The 23622-nt window shown below is 42.9% G+C and overlaps 1 protein-coding gene across 4 annotated transcripts in view; it reads right to left on the reverse strand.

Annotated features, from left to right (window-relative positions):
- The window catches only part of LOC144755092 (uncharacterized), a 306910-nt gene that overhangs the window by 122472 nt on the left and 160816 nt on the right, over positions 1-23622 (reverse strand). For all 4 annotated transcript variants that reach the window (XM_078643592.1, XM_078643601.1, XM_078643611.1 and 1 more), the window contains exon 7: positions 7850-7954. In XM_078643592.1, coding sequence (XP_078499718.1) covers positions 7850-7954 — 105 coding nt within the window. The remainder of the gene's footprint in view (positions 1-7849; positions 7955-23622) is intronic.

The raw sequence follows: 23622 nt of genomic DNA on the forward strand, positions 1-23622 counted from the left end.
CATACCACTGCTGCAGTTAGATATTCGTATGCAGGGGGTCTAACTGATTATTTAATTGAAAGGGGGGGTGGGGGATGGTTTGCCAAGGGTGCATACTAGCACCTTTTTTACTTACACTATATGTTAATGGCTTACATGGCGGCGTACACCAATGGGCATACAGGCCTTGATAGATGGGTTTTCCCTTTTTAGGGCTCGGACTCCTTCCCAGTGTAAACTGGGAGGAGTTTGATAACTAATGTTAAAGGAGAAAAAAAAGAAGAAGAGGGCCTTGGAGAGAGAAATTCCAGACATTCCTTAGTGTTTTCTGTCATCTGGTCAGTGATTCGTCTTCCTTGTGTTTTCTTTGTAATAGGCTTGAAGTGATAGGGTAAATGTAGTTTTGTTCCGCCATTTTGAGGCATATTTCGTGCGTGCTCGCGCAAAGAAGTACATTATTTATAATTAGGAGCTGTCAGGGTGGCCGTGTAATGCATTGCAGATGGTGCGCGCGCGTTCACCATCTAGCAGTGTTTGTCGGGCGCGCGTCCTCCTCACGTGCACACAGGCATAGACGCCGTGTGCGGCTCCTTCCTGCCGGCCCGGGAGCTGCTCTGCCGCTCTCTGGCTCACCCCCCGTCTCCCCGCCTGATTTACATTTAGCCTTCACGTGTCCGCCCCTATCCATGACTTCGCATCTACCCTTCCTTTCATCGCCCTCTTCATCCCTCCGCGCCCCCCCCCCCCCCCCCCCCCCCGCTCCTGGGCACAGTAGACTCGGCACCCCGTTGGCAGCTCCAATCTCGGGTCCGCCCTCCTTAGGCATCATCCCATATTTAATCATTTATTTATGCGCTTACATGTAGCGCGAACTCTACCCGAAGGCGCCCGAGCGCCCCACACACACCTGCTAGAATCATCACACAAAATAAGCTCCTTATGGCCACATTTAATCATACGGCACTTAACATTTCAATACTTTGTTCCTAATAAATTCGTACGTATTGGTAAATCAACCTTGAGCACTTCTGAAGTGCAAGTTTCTTTGGAACTTTTATGTTTTGTGTTTATTTCGCAACAAAGCAGCACTAAATTCCCCAATCCAAAACGATATCTCCCTGTTAATACCAAGCGGAATGACGTCCTATTATTGTAGTACCTTAACTGAGCTAATTGTTTATTTATTTATGCATTTTTATATAGCGCGGACTTTACCCGAAGGTGTCAGAGCGCCTCACAATAGACACCGAACTGATACATGAGAAAATTCCATGTGAACAAAATACCAAAGCAAACGTTACATGAAATGAAGCAAAATTCACAATTGTGCGTCAACCAAATATAAGAGGTAAATGACCATTGTGTGCCAACAAACTACAAGAAGTAGCAAACGGTGCATTACAAAGTGACAATCGTGAGCCAAAAAAGTACAAGAGGTAGCAAACGGTGCATTACAGGAGGAAAAAGTGTGAAAGAATATACAGCGAATGTTGTTAACTTTTATAGATGACCATCAATAAGACGCAAGCTACTGAGGACTTACATGTAGCAAATCTCTGCCCACCTTTGTGCTCACTGTAACTGCCGACCTGTGTCCCACCCGCCCCCTGGGCACATTGCTCGTGCCATTGTCTTCAATGCCCCCACACCCTCTTCATGACATAATGCTTCCGAGTATAACCCTCGCTTCTTGCGCTCGCCCCGCCGATGCCAGAAGTGGGATTTTCACTCTATTGAGGGGCCGAGGTCTGTCCCTAACCATTCCCACCCGAACCTCCTAACTACCCAGCCGCTTGTTCCGTATCCACACGTATCCTTGTATGCGCTGACCCATGCCTTCTTAATTGACTACCACGGGGATGGGGGGAGGGGGGAGGCAAACTCCTTGCCGGCACTTCTCCAAGCTCCCTGCACCTTTCGCTCCTTTCGTGTCCGCCCCTATCCATGACTTCGCATCTACCCTTCCTTTCATCGCCCTCTTCATCCCTCCGCGCCCCCCCCCCCCCCCCCCCCCCCGCTCCTGGGCACAGTAGACTCGGCACCCCGTTGGCAGCTCCAATCTCGGGTCCGCCCTCCTTAGGCATCATCCCATATTTAATCATTTATTTATGCGCTTACATGTAGCGCGAACTCTACCCGAAGGCGCCCGAGCGCCCCACACACACCTGCTAGAATCATCACACAAAATAAGCTCCTTATGGCCACATTTAATCATACGGCACTTAACATTTCAATACTTTGTTCCTAATAAATTCGTACGTATTGGTAAATCAACCTTGAGCACTTCTGAAGTGCAAGTTTCTTTGGAACTTTTATGTTTTGTGTTTATTTCGCAACAAAGCAGCACTAAATTCCCCAATCCAAAACGATATCTCCCTGTTAATACCAAGCGGAATGACGTCCTATTATTGTAGTACCTTAACTGAGCTAATTGTTTATTTATTTATGCATTTTTATATAGCGCGGACTTTACCCGAAGGTGTCAGAGCGCCTCACAATAGACACCGAACTGATACATGAGAAAATTCCATGTGAACAAAATACCAAAGCAAACGTTACATGAAATGAAGCAAAATTCACAATTGTGCGTCAACCAAATATAAGAGGTAAATGACCATTGTGTGCCAACAAAGTACAAGAAGTAGCAAACGGTGCATTACAAAGTGACAATCGTGAGCCAACAAAGTACAAGAGGTAGCAAACGGTGCATTACAGGAGGAAAAAGTGTGAAAGAATATACAGCGAATGTTGTTAACTTTTATAGATGACCATCAATAAGACGCAAGCTACTGAGGACTTACATGTAGCAAATCTCTGCCCACCTTTGTGCTCACTGTAACTGCCGACCTGTGTCCCACCCGCCCCCTGGGCCCATTGCTCGTGCCATTGTCTTCAATGCCCCCACACCCTCTTCATGACATAATGCTTCCGAGTATAACCCTCGCTTCTTGCGCTCGCCCCGCCGATGCCAGAAGTGGGATTTTCACTCTATTGAGGGGCCGAGGTCTGTCCCTAACCATTCCCACCCGAACCTCCTAACTACCCAGCCGCTTGTTCCGTATCCACACGTATCCTTGTATGCGCTGACCCATGCCTTCTTAATTGACTACCACGGGGATGGGGGGAGAGGGGAGGCAAACTCCTTGCCGGCACTTCTCCAAGCTCCCTGCACCTTTCGCTCCCACCCCCCACCCCCCTTATCTGCCACTCCCTGCCATGCCGGTGGGGCAGGCTCCGCCTCCCCCCCCCCCCCCCATTCGCCAGCCCTTAGTACCATCGGCGGCCCTCCCTGTTCTCCTCATCTTACACATTCCTTTCCCTTGATGACGCCCCCTTTCCTGTCACTAACCCCCTCCGCTGTGTCTACCTTGGCTGCCTGCGTTGGTGCCCCACTACGCCCCCTATCTTTTGAAGTGCGTGCTTTTTTTCCCCCTGGCACCCCGGCCCCTTTAACATATCCCGCGGTGTAATTTATCACCGCCGCTAGCCCAGAGTGTAACATACTTTATCATTAGAGTCGAAGCTCTATTCTGAAGACGGCAGCAAATGGCCGACAAGATTTGTTTTTTTTTTTTTGCGTGCGCGAAAAAAAAAGGAGCAGCGGCATTACAGTCAGACGAGGGGAGACGAGACTGCAGCTCTCCTTCGTTTTGATTAGTATTCATAGAGCATCTGACTCCAGAGAGGATTAATAGACTCTGATGCCTAATATCCTGGAGAACAATTAATTTGCCCACAGTTTTGTCATGGTTGAAAGTCAAATGCTGGAACAGATCGATGCACTGAGCTGCAAGCTGAAGCACTGCAGCCTTCTGCTGGAGCGGAATTTTAATTTTTCCATCATCGTTTCCCCGCCATCCCTCGCGCGCCGGTTCCTAACAGATCTCCGTGCTCACTTGCATCATTTATTGGTCTTCAAAGCAAAGGTGTAGTTTGATTTTTGCAGATACCTGATGCTTAAATGTAAACCGTTTTAAAGAACGAAAAATGCATTGTACATTTTTTAACCTTCCGCCACCACATGAAGTGTAAAAATTGAGAAATTATAAAAGAGAAGAGCAACCTAGAGCCAGACTTTTTAAACTGAATCTCACTTTGAATCGAAAAAAATATATATTAACCGCAGTGTTTGAGTGGAATTAAAAAGTAAATACATCATTCGCACACTCAAGAACATAACATGCAGCGCCGCAGCTGAGAATATTTTAAGCCACACAAGTCTAACCCCTATGAATAGAGCAGTGTGCATAAACACCGTTTATTTTGGCAAGAATAAGACCAAAGCGACGTTCTCTAGTTTATTAGAATATTTAAAGTTGGTTTTATGCCTAAATTTGACTTTCAGTCTACATAAAAATGTCCTCTAACATGCATCACAGTCGTTACATTTCACTGCAATGGGCCATAACATTGTCAAATAAACTAATGCAATGTTATTGTTTTTAAAGACTGGAAAGAATATTACATTGTTTGAAGTGAACATTTTAATAAAAGTATTTTAACGAGAAATAATACTTAGGCATTTTCCTTGACATACTAATCCACAGTGCATGTGTGCACAGCCGTAGTGAGTAGAGTAGTGAGTAGAGTAGTGAGTAGAGTAGTGAGTAGAGTAGTGAGTAGAGTAGTGAGTAGTGTAGTGAGTAGTGAGTAGTGAGTGCAGAGTAGTGAGTAGTGAGTGCAGAGTAGTGAGTAGTGAGTGCAGAGTAGTGAGTAGTGAGTAGAGTAGTGAGTAGAGTGGTGAGATCACTGGCAGTACACACCACATGAACACACTCCACAACACATAGCAACAATACATTGGCATTTATAATGCCATTAGCTCAAACTCAAATAAATCCGAGCCCGATTGCATTTCTAATGCTTGTTATGAATGGGTAGGACTTGTCTCCCAATTTTACTAAATCGTATGTAATGGAAACAGGCACCTGGGCGATTAGATCAAAGACCTTTAAGGCAGCTACCCACATTTTAGCTAAGGTCTGCCTTTTTCATACCTGGGAATCCTATTTAACTCAAAATTTAATTGGAAACACATGCGGAAGGAAAAGCTAATGGACATCAAAAAATCAATGGGAGCTATCACAAACTATGCCCATAGATTAGGTACCTGGTCACCGGGAGTGATTTTAAAACTATACCAGTCTTTCTGCACTTCTAAGGTTTTGTATGGCAGCATGGTCTGGGGGTACACGGCGGTTAAACTACAGACTGCACAAAATTAATTCATGAAATGAATTTTGAAGGTCCCGAAGGGTACCCCCTCGTTTTCCGTACACAAAGAATTAGGTCTTCCGTATATAACTGACCTGGTGGCAGTTAAGCCTTTGTTATGCTGGGTGAAGATCTGGTCTAGCGATGAGACCGCTTTTAATCGCTCAGTTATTCTGGACTGCCTCTCACTAGACCACGCATTTATAATCCCATGGTTACGGCATGTTAAGGAGACACTCACTGCCCTAGGAAGAGTAGATATTTTCCTGAAATAAGACATAGTGAGGCCCGGGATATGAAAATAGTAAAATAAGTGTTTTATAAATAAGGCAAGGCCTTCCATGAGGGGAACGAGCTCAGTAAACCCATGGTAAGAGGGCATGTTTTAGTGAAATCAGTCCAGGGTATAGAGAAATCTCTTTATTTTAACTAGTGCCTCAGACAGATTTTTAATAACCAATTTTAGATTTAATCAGCTCCACCATCTCTTGGCATCCCCGGCTGGCTTTATTTCACATGTAGAGGATAGAGGTCCCTGTGGCTGCGACGATAGGTCTCCACAGGATACCATGCATTTTGTTCTGTTCTGTAAATATTTTACTCGTCCCTGGAGGCTGTTTCTTACACCCCTTTTAAAAGACTCGAGATTTAGGCACGTCTGTGTTGTTTTATTGTACCTACAGCTTCTGCCTAATGAGTGCACGCCTTTTGTAGTAACAAACTTTTTGAGAGCAGCACTAAGGTCCAGAAACTTCATGTGTGATTTACGACTGTCAGGACTTTTGCATCCTTGCACAAACTTTTATATGAACTTTTAAATGAATTGTTTTATATTTATTGTCTTTATATCTTTTCTGGCTGTGATCACTGCTGAAGATTATTATTATAGTTTTTTTTATTATTATTACGAATGAATGAATGTGAGTAAATTATTTTATATGTATGTGATATTGAATGAGCTTTTATGGCTTTTGTAAAAACCGAATAAAGATATTTCTACTACTCATGGGAACAGTCAAACCCAACTGCCAAGTTGGGTCCTCCTTGGACTGAAAACAAGTATCCTGGTACCCGTTTCGGGGTAATACCCCCTTCATCAGCCAGGCAAACTTGCATCCAGTGGCACAGCAAGGATTCTGTCCATCATTTGTGTGTCTTTTGCTTTCTCGCCTTAAGTGCGCCGGGTATGCTCAGAAGTGGGTCCCGGACTCACTGTGGCACTAGATTCAAGCTAGTCTGACTGATGAGTGGTGATACTCCGAAACAGGCCCCAGGATGCTTGTTTCTGGTACTGGGAGGACCTGGCATGGCAGTTCAAGCTGGACTATTCCCATGAGGAGCAGGGTCAAGACTGATTTGCATATGGCTGGGTCTAAACCGGAGTGGCATGGTGAGGAAAAGAACAAAGGATTTAACCCAGATCTCTTGACTGGGGTGAATGTTTGATTTCTTCCGCATTCCGTCCATCATTTGTTTGTCTTTTGTTTTCACATTATCCAAGAAGTCACGTCTCAGGATTAAAAGGAAAAGTGCCCTGCGTGGAGTGTAACGATGAATATTATGATACCACTGAATGACTAGTTATCACTAATTACCTTTCTGTTTGGTTATTAAATCTGGACCAATGACTCCTACTGTTACTCAGTCGGAATGTATATGAACGGATCTTTATAAGTGCACTCTTCGTGTACATGTTGTAATGATACTGCTATGATACCTATGTATCGGTCACTATGTTGAAACTTAATCAAATTGGTTCAAAAAGAAAGAAAAGTAGTCTGGACAGTGTGTACAAGCACCACAAATTGAAAAAATACAAGATTGTGATTTTTATATGTTGGGAGTACTGCTATACTTGCGTCAACTTATCTGCTTCGCTAAGTAGTAAAATCTCAAATGTTTATAAAAATAATCTGGCCCTAATGAGAAGAAATTGGCTCAGAGGACACATTCAGATGTTAAACCAAAGGGAGGAAAGTATTCATCCCCAGGGGACACCACAACAGAAAGCTTTTGGTTTAGAATTGAAGGCAGATAATGTGACTAATGGAGGTCGGTCAAAATGAGATCCACCAATGAAGCACACAGTTCCTCTGATGGCTGCATTGAGACATTCTGCAGTAAGGATATAGCATGATCAACGGTGTTGAAGATGGCAAATAAATCCAAAAGGACTAAAGACCAGTACCACTGCTTTTCACAATGACATTAAGTATATTGGCCTGGGCAAAAACTGGCCTAAAAATAGTCAGGTAAACCATTTTGTCCCACCTAGTTCTAAATTTGTACGAACACAAGATTTTCCAAGAGGTTGGCCCAATAAGGTATGAAACGATATAAATAACACAATATGATCAAATATAACTAATATTGTCTTTCCACGTAACAAGTTTCAACCCACATGCAAGTCGGTGTAACTTCCGGATTCTCAATCTGTGACTACAATATACATTATCACTGGCTGAAAAATGGCTGTCACCAGCTTGGGCAGGCGATATGGCAAACAGAAATTCCCAGCCAGCGACTACAACATATGATAAATGCCTCTGCCACCTGCCTGCGCAAAATATATGGCTGCTGGAAGTTTTACATTTTTGTTTATTTAGTGAGCCCAGGTGAAGAAATTTGTTATGGTAAATGAGGATTCCCCCCTTACCTCTCCGAGTTGGCAAATAGAGCTCGTGAGAACGCGTTTCAAAAGTTCTGCGGGTGACTTGCACTCCATCGACTTGATTTTCATTTTTTTTCACACCTTCCTCATCTGGAAACAAACAGAAGACACTAAATGGAAAGTGCTAGTGTGTGCAGTATAGGCTTCTCAAGAGCAGTAGCCATATTATGTTTCAGTGGGGATTTTGGCGCAACCATCCATTGGTTCAGATCAGTGACCTGGAGCAATTGGAAAAATAACTTGCCTGGCCTAATTTTCTTCTGTTCTGTCGATTTAGTGATAACGCAGTATATAAAAAAGTGCTGAATAACAAAATTGTGTCAAATCTATCCACAAGAAATCAGCTTTAACCACAATGTCCTCTTATCAGCATTCAAATAAATTTTGCACATCAAGACTCCATCTATTTTCACATTCTAGTTTACGTCGTCTTTAAACTCACAAAACCATCCAAACATGGTGCACGATAGAAAGTATTATGGTTGGATAAAAAATACAGAATAGAATGTTTTAGTTTTATGGCCCAGAAATGGCCACTCCTACAAGATGCCAGTACAAAAAGAATACTATATTAAATATATATCAGGCAGTGTTTTAAGGTAAGCTAAGCGGCTATACAGTTGTCAGAAGGAGCACTAAAAAGAAACAAAGCCTCGCACTGCAGGAAATGGGAAGAGGCATACATGCTTTTTTTTTGTACAGTCCACAGCCACAGAGGAACACGCACATTACCAAGTGTCACTGAAGAACATTTGCTTACCCCTAACAAAAGTTTTCCCATTTGTTACAATGCATTGATATTTTCTCCTGTGATAACAAAGCTTTAATGCTAAGAGCTGCCTGTTAGGCGGGCCTGTTAAACAACTAAATGTTACTTACTTTAATAATTACAATGACTTGAATGTTCCTCACATTTTTCCTACACAGCCACCACTCTTGAACTCCTACAATCCTGTAGGCATTTATACAAATCCAAACAATAATGAGAACGAAATAGGGAAGGTTGATGATAGTAAAAAAGATGACTGTATGTGAAAGCTAGAGATTACATTTGGATAAATGAGGAGTCCATAAGACAACCCAGTCCTCATGAAAGAGTATGTATGGCTCACGCACAAAGAAGGCGTATATGTAACTGCTAATTCATGACAGTGTTAAGAGACAATAAAAACTTTCCACAAATTATTTTTGGGGACCAGGGTCTCAAATGAGATGCTTTTAAATGTTCTATAAAGCTCTACTGGGGAAGGTCTCCCCACAAGGAAGAACGCCTTGAGAAGGCCTTCAAGAAAGTTCTCCTTACTCACTTGAAAATTGGTTTAACCCGGATATGATCAGATGGAGACTGTGTGGGCAGAAAAAAGCCCTTTGAAAAGAGCATGCGTCATAGCCTTTTTTTAAAACACAAACACAGCTTGTTTTAGATATGAACATGCAGAAGTTTCTAGTAAACCTTCTTTCTTCTCTAAATGTGTTCATGCAGTCAAGAGGAATACTCAACTGTCTGTAATGAAACATCTCAGGAGTCAAGATGCCACATAATGCGAAGTCAGAATAGTGTGAAAAATGTTTAGATTTTCATTCTAGCTAGAAGATTCTGCTTGTATGTTAACTGTACAAGTGAAATTAAAAACCAAAAATTAGCACATCGTTAGTGGCGTAGTAGAGTTCAGTATACTGTTCCTCAAAGTTTGCAACTTCTGCATTTCCCTAGGAATACAGATATGTGGAAAGACAGACATGTTGCTGACAGGGTAACCAGAGGGAAACTCCCAATAGACCCTTTCTGGAAATCTGAAAGCAAAGCATGGTACTGATTGGTTGGGGTAGCAGTAAACCCCTATATGCATGTTTCCCAATTTACGAAAGGTGTCTAGCACTTCTGAATTAGAACAGATTTTGCTGCCAGCAATGGGAGAAAGAACTTAAGCGAGAAGCTACTGCTCAGTTTCAGCATGTTTATATGAAAGGTCATTTTTGTGTCTGATCTGACGGCCTTTCACAGTCGAGGAGTCCATAAATAAATAGCCTCTCATCTGCAGATTTTGCACAGTTTAGGAGTCGGGTTGAGTTCCCCAATTCTGCTAAGACACATTAACTCCCAATGTTAGCTTTAGTGTATTTTCTTATAGAGTCATTCTCATCATCACATATACTTTGCGTATGATCTTGGATGTGAAATACAGCACCAAATTGGTGTCTATCAAACAGAAGAAAACAAACAAAATAATTATTTCCTAAAGTTATATTTTCAAAATTCCATTAATGATACAATTAGAACACAATAAACAAGCATTGGCATAGCCAATAGGTCTCGCCTTTCGGACCTTTTAAGTGTTTAGCCATGTAGCAGTTGATGTTGTTGCACCAATGATATTGTGCTGCATAACTAAATACTTATAAGGTCCCAAAAGCGAGACCTATTGGCTATGCCTATACTTGTTTAGTAATTTTGTAGTGGGAGAGAGCCCCTTGTTGCACATTCTGGGTCTGTGGGTCATATAAAAAGCATGGTTTATAGTTTTAAAGGGCAAAACAATTCTGATGCAGTGTTTGTGCAGCGTAGGTACAGGAGGGCTGGATTCAAGTCCATTTTCAGGATACACATTTACGTACACTTAATCTGAATGGAACGTAATGTACAGTGAATTTGAATGGTGCGTATGTACATAATGAGTGGCTATTCTGAAACTCTGTCCTGAATAGGACTTCCTAGACCTATGTTTAACTTGCCTTCTGTAGTGGTTCCTCAGAACAGCAGAGTATGGACTGGTGGCAGATATTCCACATTTCACACAACTCGCTTCCTGTAACCACTCTCATGACATGGACACTGGTCTGCCTTTCAGATGTTGGTTAAAACCATCCAAAAAAAGAGAAGGTCCTATCTTTTCTGCAGTCAAGAAACTACACTAAGCCCTAAGTTTATCTTCAAGGAGCTAAATAGGTCTTCACCTTCAATATGTTTATTTACATTAGCCAGGCAGTGGGGCAGAAGTGCTAGGCAGAAAATAACAGTATATCAAAATGCTAAAATATGACGACTCTCAATCGTAGATTTTTTTGAGCACCCGAGTGCAAAGCTGCATGACTCAGTGGCTGCAAAGTATATTTTCTCAATGGCTTTTGTCAAGGCAGTGGTGAAATCATTACATAGTTTGGCTTAGTCACTAGAGAAACCAGTTAGCCATTTTATTGGTCTCGTTATTAGACAAAGTACATCTCTTAAACATTGAGGCCTAGAGCGATTGTTCAAATGTTTCAGGGATCAGATGTTTTTCCGAGGCTATATTGGAATCACAGCTGATTGAATTGTAAAGATTTCCCAATTTAGGGCCAGATGTAGGAAGCCTAATTTCGGTCGGTAACGGCCGAAATTACCGAATTTCGGCCGTTACCGACCAGAATTAGGCTTTTCAGATGTAGGTGGCCAAATTGTAGGGTTCGGTAAATTACCGAATCCTTAATGTAGCGAGCACTCAAGTGAGTGCTTTTCACATTTAAGGATTCGTTGTTTACCACCAACTATTAGTTGGTGGTAAATTCCGAATGCCTTTTAAAAAGCAATTTTGTGCTTTTTGTTCAGTGCCATGTGGCAGACATACATGCCCTTGGGGCATGTATGTGTGCCACATGTGCACCCATGCACTATTCAGGGGTGCAACAGGGTGTCAATGTGACACCCTGCCACCCTTGAAAGGGTTCCCCCATTACCAATTCGGTATTTACCGAATCGGTAATTCCCATTCGCCAGGCCCATAAGAATTAATGGGAATTACTGAATCGGTATTTACAGATTCGGTAAATACCGATTCTTAATTACCAAATCTTACAGATTTGGTAATTGTTACCGAAAAATTATCTACATCCAATTTACCTATTCTTAAATACCGAATCGGTAAAATTCGGTATTTAAGAATTTGTAAATTGAGATTACCTACATCTGGCCCCAAGGGTCCGATGTCGGGGGTTGGCGCTTGGACACCAGCCGCTGGCAGCCCACAGATTGCCGTTAATGCGCTACCATGCTTAGGGTGCCTATGAGTCCTCCAGGGGTTGACCGGCAAGGGAATGGTTGTGCAGCAGGTGGTTCGGGGTAGTAAAAGGTTCTCACATTTCCCCCAGTGCACCACAGGGGTGAATGCCTGTCTATGAATGGGCAGATTTATAACATTATGAACTGGAGGTCAGAAATGATATAAAGGTAAGCCACGTAATGTACTAAGGAAATATAATAACGAGCAGATTCGAACAGCAGCGTTTTCCCGCCTGTTTAGGAAACCATTGCCATCAATCCCCTCATGTATAGCATGGCTCATCGTGTGACATTTTGCACCGCAAATTCTGCAAACGGATTCATTTTTTGCCACTTTTATTATTGTACGGTATGGATGAAGCAACAGTGCAGACCTTCACCATATACTGCACGCCTGTGTACAACAAGTCTATCCGAGGGGCCTCCGCTCTGTGCTCATTCACTCACTGGCCCCTCACTTCAGGCTGAGGAAAGGGGGAGAACCGGAGAAGAAACATTTGTGCAACCTCAGATGACAAGTTGTTGTAAAGGCCACACGGAGTATCTGGAAACATGAAAAGTTTCTTAACCACTTAAAAACTGATGGAATGGACTGACTGTATTCCAACTAAATTGTTTAGATTTACTGCTTTCCAGCTCCGCCCTCCTCTCTGAATACCAGATACTACTGCTTTTGAAATTCGCAGCGGCAGAAAAACATTTCTATAAATCACCAAGCCAGGCTCTGTGCAGAGGATAAGATAACGAGCGCCCAAGGTTCATGAAAATGCATCGCTCTCTGCTGGACTATGCGGTCCGCCATTTTATCCTGCAGGTGGCAGCATTTGAGAACAAGTTAGTGTTCATGCCTAATGCCATTTAGAAGCCACCACAAGAGAGTAATTTGTTTAAGATTGATGCATTGCTGCATTTTACCCTCAGAGTTTTTTAATGCAGGCATGGAACATCATCTTTAGGAATGTGAGATTTCGGAATGTCTTTGGGTGGAGAACAGAAGACCGGGAGGCACTGAAAGGCGGGCCTCTGTTTGGACGAAGGCTTTCCTGTGGCGCGAAGAAGTTACTCATCGTTGGAATGCGCGGGCGCGGCTTCGATGCTCAGTCCATGTACAGTGTTTACCTTGCGGGAGCGAGCAGTGGCGCCATCTGTTTCCAAAGCGTGGCAGCGATAATTGCAAACAGATGGCGCCGCTGCTCGCTTCCGCAAGGTGTATGCCATACATGCACTAGCGCTCATTGGAAACAGTGCAGTACATGCACGAGTTTTCCAAAAAGTACAGACCAATTCCAAGAGGTCACTCCTAAGCAGCTCTAGCGCGCCGATTAGGCTCGACTTAAAAACACAGCATCGCTCTAGACTAATTGTTCAGCATCCACTTGATTATGGAAACATTTCCAAAATTGGAACATAAATCTGGAGTTGTCACACAAACTTTAATTAAGAAATCTAAAGTAGTAGCAACTATACGATTTCCAAGTAGCCAAAAAGAAAAAAGCTCTTCCATGCAAGCTTCCTCGCCCACTTACACAAAAATAAACTCTTAAAATAAAAGAATAATGAAGACAAAGAAAAAGCACAATAAACTGAGTGTTACAAAAATTGAGGTTAGAATGACAGAGGCAGAAAGGCAAACTAAGAATGAACTGCAGCGGATCTCTGTGCATGATACTACAAGAAACAGGCGCCTGGAGAACTCAAACATAATGTTACAGCCATAAACGTATATTTTCTGATGCAGTCGAGAGACAAGCCCCAGATGGATTCCTCATGCTCTACTAGGTGTGTGGGATGTCTCACCTTAGATTTACAAACATGAGACATTGGGCAGTTTAAATTATTATTCATTGAATGGGGTTATGAACCATGCATGCCCTCCGGATAACTGAATAAAGCACAACCTCATCACTACTGTTCAAATTATGAGATTTCCAGTCAGGGACCTATTTAGTCATTTTTACCTGGTAAAAGTAGCTAGGAAAAAGCTTAAAAAAATTATTTAAAACATGGTTCATGAGGAAGGGAGCAAAAGAAAGAAAGGTCTATTCAGTTGAACTAAGGGGGTCTCTAAGGAGCAAGCAATACATATTTGGATAGCCAAAGTAATTGTATAGATCCCTAGCCCCCCTGAAATGTGTGGTGATGACAGAAAAAGACACAGGACAATTTAGAGGCTGACTGGCCAATTGAGTGAATTAAAGTGCTGATTGTTGAATAAATGTGAATTGCCTAGCGCAGTGAAGTATTCCCACAAATGTTGTCCCAAATAAATAATTTCAAAAAGATTTTGGCCATTTCCCAACGCCTTTGTCTCTACCTGAATCACCAGGCAAAGAATTAAGTGGAAAAGCATCCAAAGGAATGGAGGACAAACTTGGTTCGGAAGTAGAGCTGCAGCCGCTGCTGTCATCATAGACTAACACTGATGTGGTTCCTATTTACAGTAATGGCAGTGCAAGTATTGTAATTGTATTTGTATAGTACAGGTGCAGGCTTGGCTAAACAGTATTTAACTGCATCGTGGGGGCTGGAAACCTTAAGCTCCATGGGCTGGATGAGCGGGCTTGGTTCCTCAGACGTTTTACTTTAGGCTTCATTTGGAAGATAGAATGTACACCACATTCTCAAAATTCTACAAAGATTCAGACATTCACATTTGATTGTGGTCACGTAACGTGTACAAATGGATGCTTAGGCATCAGGTAGTGTCTGCCATTTATCAAAATTAGTTACTTCCAGCTACCTAAAGGTGATAAACCCGAAGACAGCAAGAAGACTTATCAAATGGCGGTCTGCGAAAAGGATAAGCAACACCTTCAGCTATGCAATCAATGAACTGTATATTTCATATAATTAGCCATAAAATGACTGCCAAATAAGCAGAAAAGAGCAACTAAACAATAACTAAACAGTGAACTGTCAGAGAACTGCCTGGCTCATTTGGTCACACAAGAGGTACGCATTGAGGATATCAACATCACATTGTTCATCATCTTCCGACAAAAGCACCTCAGGTTTGTCCCAATACATTTTCAGTCTGGGCATACATCAACTTAACCGATCACGCAGAAACTCATGCATACTAAATGCACCTGCTGCACCAGCATCTTTATTTCAGATGTAATAAAAACACATCCATAACCGCATATCATGGTGGCAGAAATACCTTTTCCTAGGCTAGTCATTTTTTGTCGGGCATCTTTTGCCAGATAGCTTTTCGAGCATAGCACAGTGTAACACTCAATGACAAATGTTGTTTGCAAATTACTGTAAAGTTCACTGAAGGATAAAGCCGGACATTTTCTGCATACAGTGGTGTAACTGATTTAACTATCTATTGATGTTTTTTCTTACAATTCATTAGTTGGGATAGCTATAAATAGATGAATGGTGACCACATATAGGTTTGGATAAAGGGAAAACTTGGCATGCTGGTCTAGCAGGCCTGAGCCAGTATTGGGCTTTCTGCAGGCTCCTGCATCCAAGGAAAGACATTCGGATGCAAGCTTTAATAAAGATGTTTCTATTGACTTGCAATTTCAAAATGTGCATAGTTTGCCTCCATTTTACACCGCTGCCCCTTTCAGAAGCTCTTGCTGTTTTTTGTCCAAAGAAAAACATGCCAGTTAGACATGCAAGTGCACACTCAAACCTATTGGGCTCCTGGGCCTTCAAATTGAATTGACACTGTAACAAAGCCACAACAGGGCTGTAAAACTCATCTGTTTTGGTACAAAGCACCATGATGACAGCAGATGAAGGAGATACTCTATAAATACAATAATGGAAATGACTTTCCTAAAACATTTGCTCAACTTAAAGTTAGGGAATTATAAACCCCAATTACTGAACAAGACGTAGCAAAGGATTCCACAAAACAAAAGCTCTTGAAACGATTATCCTGCTCTGCTCAGTTGTAGATAGGGTTAGAATGGCTTTTCCGGACAGCAAATGATGATGCTTCTCTATACTCTAATGCATACAATACTGCTCAATACTTTAAAGCTTTTTTCAGAAGCTAATGGGGAGACGGGGCTTTTTTTATTTCTAAGGAGTTGGAGGGGGTGCTTGCACCAAGTCTGCAGTGTAATTTGTTTTTTGATTTGTATATGTAAAACCATAAAAAAAACATTTTAAACATTGTTAAACTATAACAAGCATTTGCAATGCAATAGGTCTCGCAGTTACACGAGTTAAAGCAATTGGCATTGTAAATGACATTGCTTTTTACTTGTTTTTAAAACGAAAAAATATAAAAGGCATTATTTGCAATATGAATAGCTCAAACTCGCATAAATGCGAGACCTATTGCATTGCAAATGCTCGTTTTAAATGGCATAAGTATACTATACACACACACACCTACATCTACATATTCTGTCATGTATAGAAATATCTGAGTTTAAGTCCCGTGTTGAAAAGTACCATGCGTTGTGCTGACCTGTGGTAAATGTGCTGCGTTGTAATGGACGTGTGGTAAAGGTCACATGGTCAGTGGATAAAGGAGTCCCCGGCCCTCGCTGCACTTTACACAGGGAGGCATTTCAGTGCAACTGTTTTTTAAATGCCCAGGAAGGGTGAGAGGCAGGGTGGCTGGGCGTACGATTCTCTATGTAGGTCATAATTAAAAAGACCGAAAACGGAACGAGGCTGTGGGATTCCGGTATAATGGGAGACAAGAATTAAACTGGTTTAAGAAATGAGACCAGATAAAAAACAGTCTTATGCACATATTCTGTCGAGCACGCGTGTATGAAGATTGTTTGATATTTTAAATTGCTTTAACAGTATGTAAACGCGCATGCTGTGAGAATGAAATACAGGGTCGCGCGTCTATGAAGATTTACGGGGATGATTTGGCGCAGGCAAGAGGTGAAGTCTGTGACCTGGTAGGGGTCATCATAGCATGGGATGTGAAGAGGTAATTTAATAGGAGGCCGTCAGTTCTTATGGATTTACACGTTTACAATGGCTAACAATGGGAGAGAGAAAGTCATTTCGCAGAATCACGAGTTTGAGGTCCTTCGTCGAAGCCGGGAATAAGAACAGCTACCCGAGTCTGAAAGTTAGAACGCCCCCGCCCGCCCTGTTGTGTGTGGCCTCTGCTTTAACATCCCGCACCCCATTGTGTCAGCGCTAGTGTTTCTGTGGTCGCAATGTGTGAGTTCATGCACAGTCATCTTTAGGTGTAATTTAGAATTTTGTAAAAAAATTGACGAGGAATTCTCACAACACCTGGTAAAGAACAAGCATTGGCATAGCCGATAGGTCTAACCTATGGGATCTTATAAGTGTTTACCGTGCAACAGATTATCCTGGGTGCTACATCCTCTACTGTTCTTTAACGTGGACACTTTGACACTAATAGGTACATTATAGCACTGCATTGCGAAGTACTTAAAGTGTTCTTCTGGCACAACTGGCACTCTGAGCCAAAGCAGGACAGACAGGCAGAAGTAGAGGGTGCCACAGACAAAGGCACAAACAGGAAGGGGCCGGAAGAAAAACAGGGGCATAGGTAGTCAGAAGGACAGGATTGAAATAACAAAGGAGACAATTCCATAGAGAGGAACAGGCAAAAAAAGGTCAGAGGGCCAGAGATATAATGAACAAGCATTTGCAATGCAATACGTCTCGCATTAATTACGTTTGAGCTATTGGCATTGCTAAATTTTGCAACACCAATTGCAACAAAAGTCTAAATTGTAGGCCAAAAAAAGTGTATTTATTTTTGTAGCAATGGTGGCATGCTGCGCTTTAGATTAATTGTGGATGTGTTAACAATTGATGTGTGCACTGATGGCTGGTGGTGTGTGTGCCTATAGAAATTGTGCACTGATGGCTGGTGGTGTGTGTGTGTCTGGTGGAAGTGTGCACTGCCGGCTGGTGGTGTGTGTGCCTGGTGGAAGCATGCACTTACGGCTGGTGGTGTGTGTGGCTGGTGAAAGCAGGCACTGATGGCTGGTGGTGTGTGTGCCTGGTGAAAGCGTGCACTGACGTCTGGTGGTGTGTGCCTGGTGGAAGCACGCACGGACGTCTGGTGGTGTGCCTGGTGCAAGCGTGCACTGACGGCTGGAGGGGTTTGTGCCCAGTGAAAGCGTGCACTGATGGCTGGTGGTGTTTGTGCCCAGTGAAAGCCTACACTAACTGCTGGTAGTGTCTGCTGAAAGTGTGCACTGACAGTGTGGTTGTGTTTTGTTATGATGTGCTATGCTTTGCTTTATTTTGTTATGCTAGGTTTTGTTTTGCTATGTTTTGTTGTGTTTTGTTATTCTATGCAGTTGTGCTATGCTTTGTTGTGCTATGCAACGCTCTTTTTTGTTGCGATATGCTATGCTTTGTTATGCTATGTTTTGTTTTGCTATTCTATGTTTTGTTATGCTATGTTTCGTTGTGTTTTGTTATGCTATGTTTTGTTTTGCTATTCTGTTTTGTTATGCTGTTTCGTTGTTTTGTTATGCTATGCTTTGTTGTTATGCTATGTTTTGTTATGCTATGCTATGTTTTGTTGTTATGCTAGGCTATGTTTTGTTGTTATGCTATGCTTTGTTATGCTATGTTTTGTTGTGCTAGGTTTTGCTTTATTTTGTTATGCTATGCTATGTTTTGTAATGCTATGCTATATTTTGTTGTGTTTTGTTATGATTTGCCATGCTATGCTTTGTTTTGTTATGCTAGGTTTTGTTATGCTATGTTTTGTTATGCTATGCTTTGTTTTGCTAGGTTATGCTGTTTTGTTGTGCTATGTTTTGTTGTGCTATGTTTTGTTGTATTTTGTTATGCTATGCTACTCTGTTTTGTTGCGATATGCTATGCTATGCTTTGTTATGCTATGCTTTGTTATGCTATGCTTTGTTATGCTATGTTTTGTTATGCTATGTTTTGTTATGCTATGTTTTGTTGTGTTTTGTTATATGCCATGCTGTGCTTTGTTTTGTTATGCTATGCTGTTTTGTGTTATGCTATGTTTTGTTGTGTTGTGTTTTGTTATGCTATGCTTTGTTGTTATGCTATGCTATGTTTTGTTGTTATGCTTTGCTTTGTTATGGCTTTGTTTTGTTATGCTATGTTTTGTGGTGTTTTGTTTTGCTGTTTTGTTATGCTATGCTTTGTTATGCTATGTTTTGTTATGCTATGTTTTGTTATGCTATGTTTTGTTATGCTATTTTTCGTTGTGTTTTGTTATGCTATGCTATGTTTTGTTGTGTTATGCTAGGTTTTGCTTTATTTTGTTATGCTATGCTATGTTTTGTAATGCTATGCTATGTTTTGTTGTGTTTTGTTATGATTTGCCATGCTATGCTTTGTTTTGTTAGGTTTTGTTATGCTATGTTTTGTTGTGTTTTTTATGCTATGCTTTGTTATGCTATGCTTTGTTTTGCTATGTTATGCTGTTTAGTTGTGCTATGTTATGCTATGCTACGCTGTTTTTTTGCGATATGCTATGCTTTGTTATGCTATGCTTTGTTTTGTTATGATATGCCATGCTGTGCTTTGTTTTGTTATGCTATGTTGTGTTGTGTTTTGTTATGCTATGTTTTGTTTTGCTATGCTATGCTTTGTTTTGCTATGCTATGCTTTGCTATCTTGGTGTGTGGTTGTGTGTGTGGGGGGTTGTGTGTGGGGGGTTGTGTGTGTGTATGTGGGGTTGTGTGTGGGGTTGTATAGTTGTGGGTTTGTGTGTGTGGGGTTGTGTGTGTGTTTGGGGGTTGTGTGTGGGGGTTGTGTGTGTGGGGGGTTGTGTGGGGGGGTTGTGGTTATGGGGGTTGTGTATGTGTGGGGATGTTTGTGTGACATTAATAGTAAAAGCATCTCAAAATAAAGGAACAAACATCGAGTTTGTGGAAAGAGAAAGCACATTGTAAGTCAAACGGGTGCAGCAAAGCATTAACACAACAACGTTCTTTGATGTTTGATGTTCTTTGAACGAGAACATCAAAGGGGCGCTGCTAAAGTTTTCACAGGCGAAAGTGACACATGTTCTTTGAAGGAGAACATCAAAGGGGTGCTGCTAAAGTGATTGCCGGCGAAAGTGAGTGGTCAATGGTCAAACAGGAAGAGTATTATCTTTACCCTACAGCTGATTGAACAAGCCTTGGAGGTAGAGATGAGCTCATCCGAAGAGGTGGCCAAACATCAGTGCAAGTTACCAGGCCATGCGTAAAATGCAATGCACATAAATAATTCAGTAAAACTATCCCTTGGTTTGGAAACAAAGCAATATGTTTGATAAAGCACGTTTTTTCCCACCATCTCTTTAAGGATGCGATGCAAAACTGTTCGTCACTGTTCCAATAAAAACAAGCACTAACCAAGCCAACAGTAGGGTGCAGCTGCAGAAACGGCGGGGGAGCGCTTTCCTTTGAAGTCTGATGCCGGCTGCAAGCAAACCAGCATGAGTCCAGAGAGAGGCTCACAGGCTGCCAAATGGTGTGCGATGTGCACAATCCGCCCGCACACATGCACTGTAGGCAATCCGCCTGGAAAAGCCTTTGGGGCCATTTTTGAAAGGCTCTTACTTAGGTCTCGGAGACAACGCATGCGCGTTGGCTCAACGAGACCTAAAAACAGAGATAGGGGCAGAGAGATACACACATACAGAGTCAGAGGGATGGGGACACAGACAGACATGGGTGGAGGAAGAGTAAGGGTCACACTCAGCCCCATTTGTTTTCTCGTTCAGTGACTTACTGTAAGGAGGGCATTCCTTTTAAAGCCTCTAGCAAGAGCGTATGGCATGGAGAAGTTACTGTTTATAACACATTTACAAGATTAAAACTTTCTTAGATCCATCATATGATTTCATAAAAGTGTCAGTAACTCTGTTAGTCGATCTCTGCCCTCTCCCCATGCTTTATTTTACTCCCACCCTTGTCACTTTTGGAGGTCCCATGCATCTTCTATACTTTAACTGCATGATAATGCACACACCGGAACAGGTCTCATGGAAATGTTGGCAGTTTTGTTTTTTTAGAGAATTTTATATAGAGCAAACTTGACCCAAAGGTATCAGGTATCAGAGCCCCAGTACTGTTACATGAGTCACATTCATTTTTATTAGGCCCAGGGAGATTAAGTGATTTGCCCAGAATCAAAGGATGATGCGCGTCCGCGCCGAGATGTGTCAATTCCTGCTGTGTGTAATTCAGAGGGTGGTTACAATGATCAACATTCTGTAAACATGGCTCTTTCTGTGAGACAGAGGCTGCTGCAGAGCAGTCTTGATTTGCTGTTCTCGCAAGACACACAGGAATGAACAGATGAGCTCGCGGGTTGACAGACACACCATCGGCACAAGCTAGATCCTCAGAGATGAACCCACACACAGATGAAGACAAGTAATCAGTGTGAAGGTGCGACTCAATACAGTCACACAAACAGACAATTCTCTAGACGTGAAAAGGAAACAAAGGGGCACATGGAGACACGCAGAAAACATGGGCAAACAGCTACATACAAGTGTGAGTGACAGAAATGCCACAACTGGAAGAGGCTTCTGCATTCATCAGGCAGCGCTAATGCGAATCTCTGACTTTTCTACCACTACAACCCATGGCTGGTCTGCGGTTTGCACACTCCTCTGAAGATACTTTAAATGGAAAGCTTACAGTCACTGGCACTTGTACTGCACCTGGGTGTTTAATGTCAGCCTGCTTTGCCCTTTTCAGACCTAGGAGATGTTACTATTTTATAGCGCATTGCATATAGATAGCCTGCTGGTCACATCCAGCTCGTCAAACTGCCCAGGAGCCTGGTTGTCTATGAGCGGTCTGCACAGGGGGGTCGTGCGCCTGCAGCGCACGTTGTACTGCAGTCCTCGTTTATGAATGGAGCACCGGGTGGCCGGCAGGACAGTTAATATTCATCTCCCATTGAATTGGAATACGATGAGCACGAGCGAGGAAAACAAGCTTTGGCAGACTGTGAAATTGCTCATGATTGTCCCGGCAGCACTTCGCCTCTCCTGCTTGCAATATAGATTCGTTTTGCAGTCAATTATTTTTTGTTTCTGCCGTCATCACATTTCCCCCAGCTCTCTTTACTGTAAGTGTCTATGACTGAAAACAAGCGACTTGTTTCCCCACGCATGGCAGTGAAGGGCTGTCAGCGTGCGGACGGAAACAGGAGTGTCTCAGCGCATTGCTGGGAGGTTGCGTACCTGCTGTGCTACTGTCTTTGGTTCCGTTGGTAAGACCCAGCAGGGATGGATGTGTGCTGCTACACCGGCCAGCCGCGCCCACCTCCAAATTCAGTCGCTGCTGCAGGCTCCTAACACTTTGACCCTGGAGCTGAGGCCTAGGCCGCGACCTCAGCGCGGAGCGCTCTCACTGCCCTGAGCCTTGGCAGGATTCCCTACGCTTCCAGGCGCCAGCAGCCCACTTGCTGCGGGCAGATGGGATCTCCGAAGTTGTTGCAGTGAACAACTCAGCAAGGGCAGCCGACTCCCCCTCTCCAATGGGAGAACCTTTCGGCGGCTGCGAGTCGCCTTGCTGTGGGGTCTGGCTCCTGTAGCACGGCATGGAGGGTCTGCCGCGGGAGGACGGAGGACAGTGGTCGAAGTGGGGGGAAAAAAAGTCGGGGAAATGCGGGTGGAGAATCAGGGGGCGGGAATAACCGAAGATTGGATCAGTGGGCGGAGTCAGGGGTGTAGCTAGAAATAGCAAAACATACCAATTTTTAGTACGTTTAGCATTTCACTGACCAGTTACAGCTTATAACGTTATGTAATCCAAACAATGGATAAACATGTTTATTTGTGGTTTAATTCAGGAAAAAGCAAACACTCATAGGGAATACAGGTTTATGTAAAGCGTGCGAAATATAAGCAGGAACAACATGTTACCGTAATGCTTTTACTGTCATTGTTCAGAAATCCTTGAGTATTTTTTGTCCCAAACATTGAGGACATGAATACAGGGCTCCTACTGTACACATGTGTTAAGCAGGGCTCAGAAGAGAAAGGGACACTTCAGGAGAATCTAGACTCAAGGAAACCCACAAAGGCTCCTTCATATTCATGTCAGCCAGCTAGCTGCTCAATCGTAATATAGCAAAAAGAACAACTGGTGGACAGAATGCAGAACAATGTCATACATTCACCCCAGTACAGAGATCTGGCCCTAAACCCATAACTTTTTTCCTCACCTGTCATTCCAGTTTGGATCCAGCCATATGCAAATCAGTCTTGATCCTGCGCCCAATGGGTTTTGGAAAAGGGGGGTGATGATGGACAGAGTCTCTGAATGATGCAGAATACTCTTACCAAGTCAATAGATCATGGTTTTAATCCATCACCGTTTTTTAGCTCACTGCACCATCCCAGCTCAGAACCTGGCTATATGAAAATTAGTCTGTTCCTGTCCCAGTGCATGATGGGAACAGGGCAAACCAAACTACCAAGCCAATTCTTATACTGGGAAGGAAACAAGCTTCCGGGGACCGGTTTCTGGCATCAAAGCCTTCTTCGGCAATGGGAACATTCGAGCCCGAACTGCCAGGCCAGGTCCTCCCTGGACTGGAAACAAGCATCCTAGGACCCGTTTCAGGCTTTCAGCCCTCATCAGCCAGGATAGCTTGAATCCAGTGGCATGGAGAGCACGGGACCCACGTCTGGGCATACCCGTCCCACTCGGGGTGACAAAAGCAAAAAGAACAACTGATGGGCAGAATGTAGAACAAGGTCATACATTCACCCCAGTATAGAAATCTGGTCCTAAATCCATCG

The sequence above is a fragment of the Lissotriton helveticus genome, chromosome 1_1, assembly GCF_964261635.1.
Source record: "Lissotriton helveticus chromosome 1_1, aLisHel1.1, whole genome shotgun sequence".
Lineage (NCBI taxonomy): Eukaryota > Metazoa > Chordata > Amphibia > Caudata > Salamandridae > Lissotriton > Lissotriton helveticus.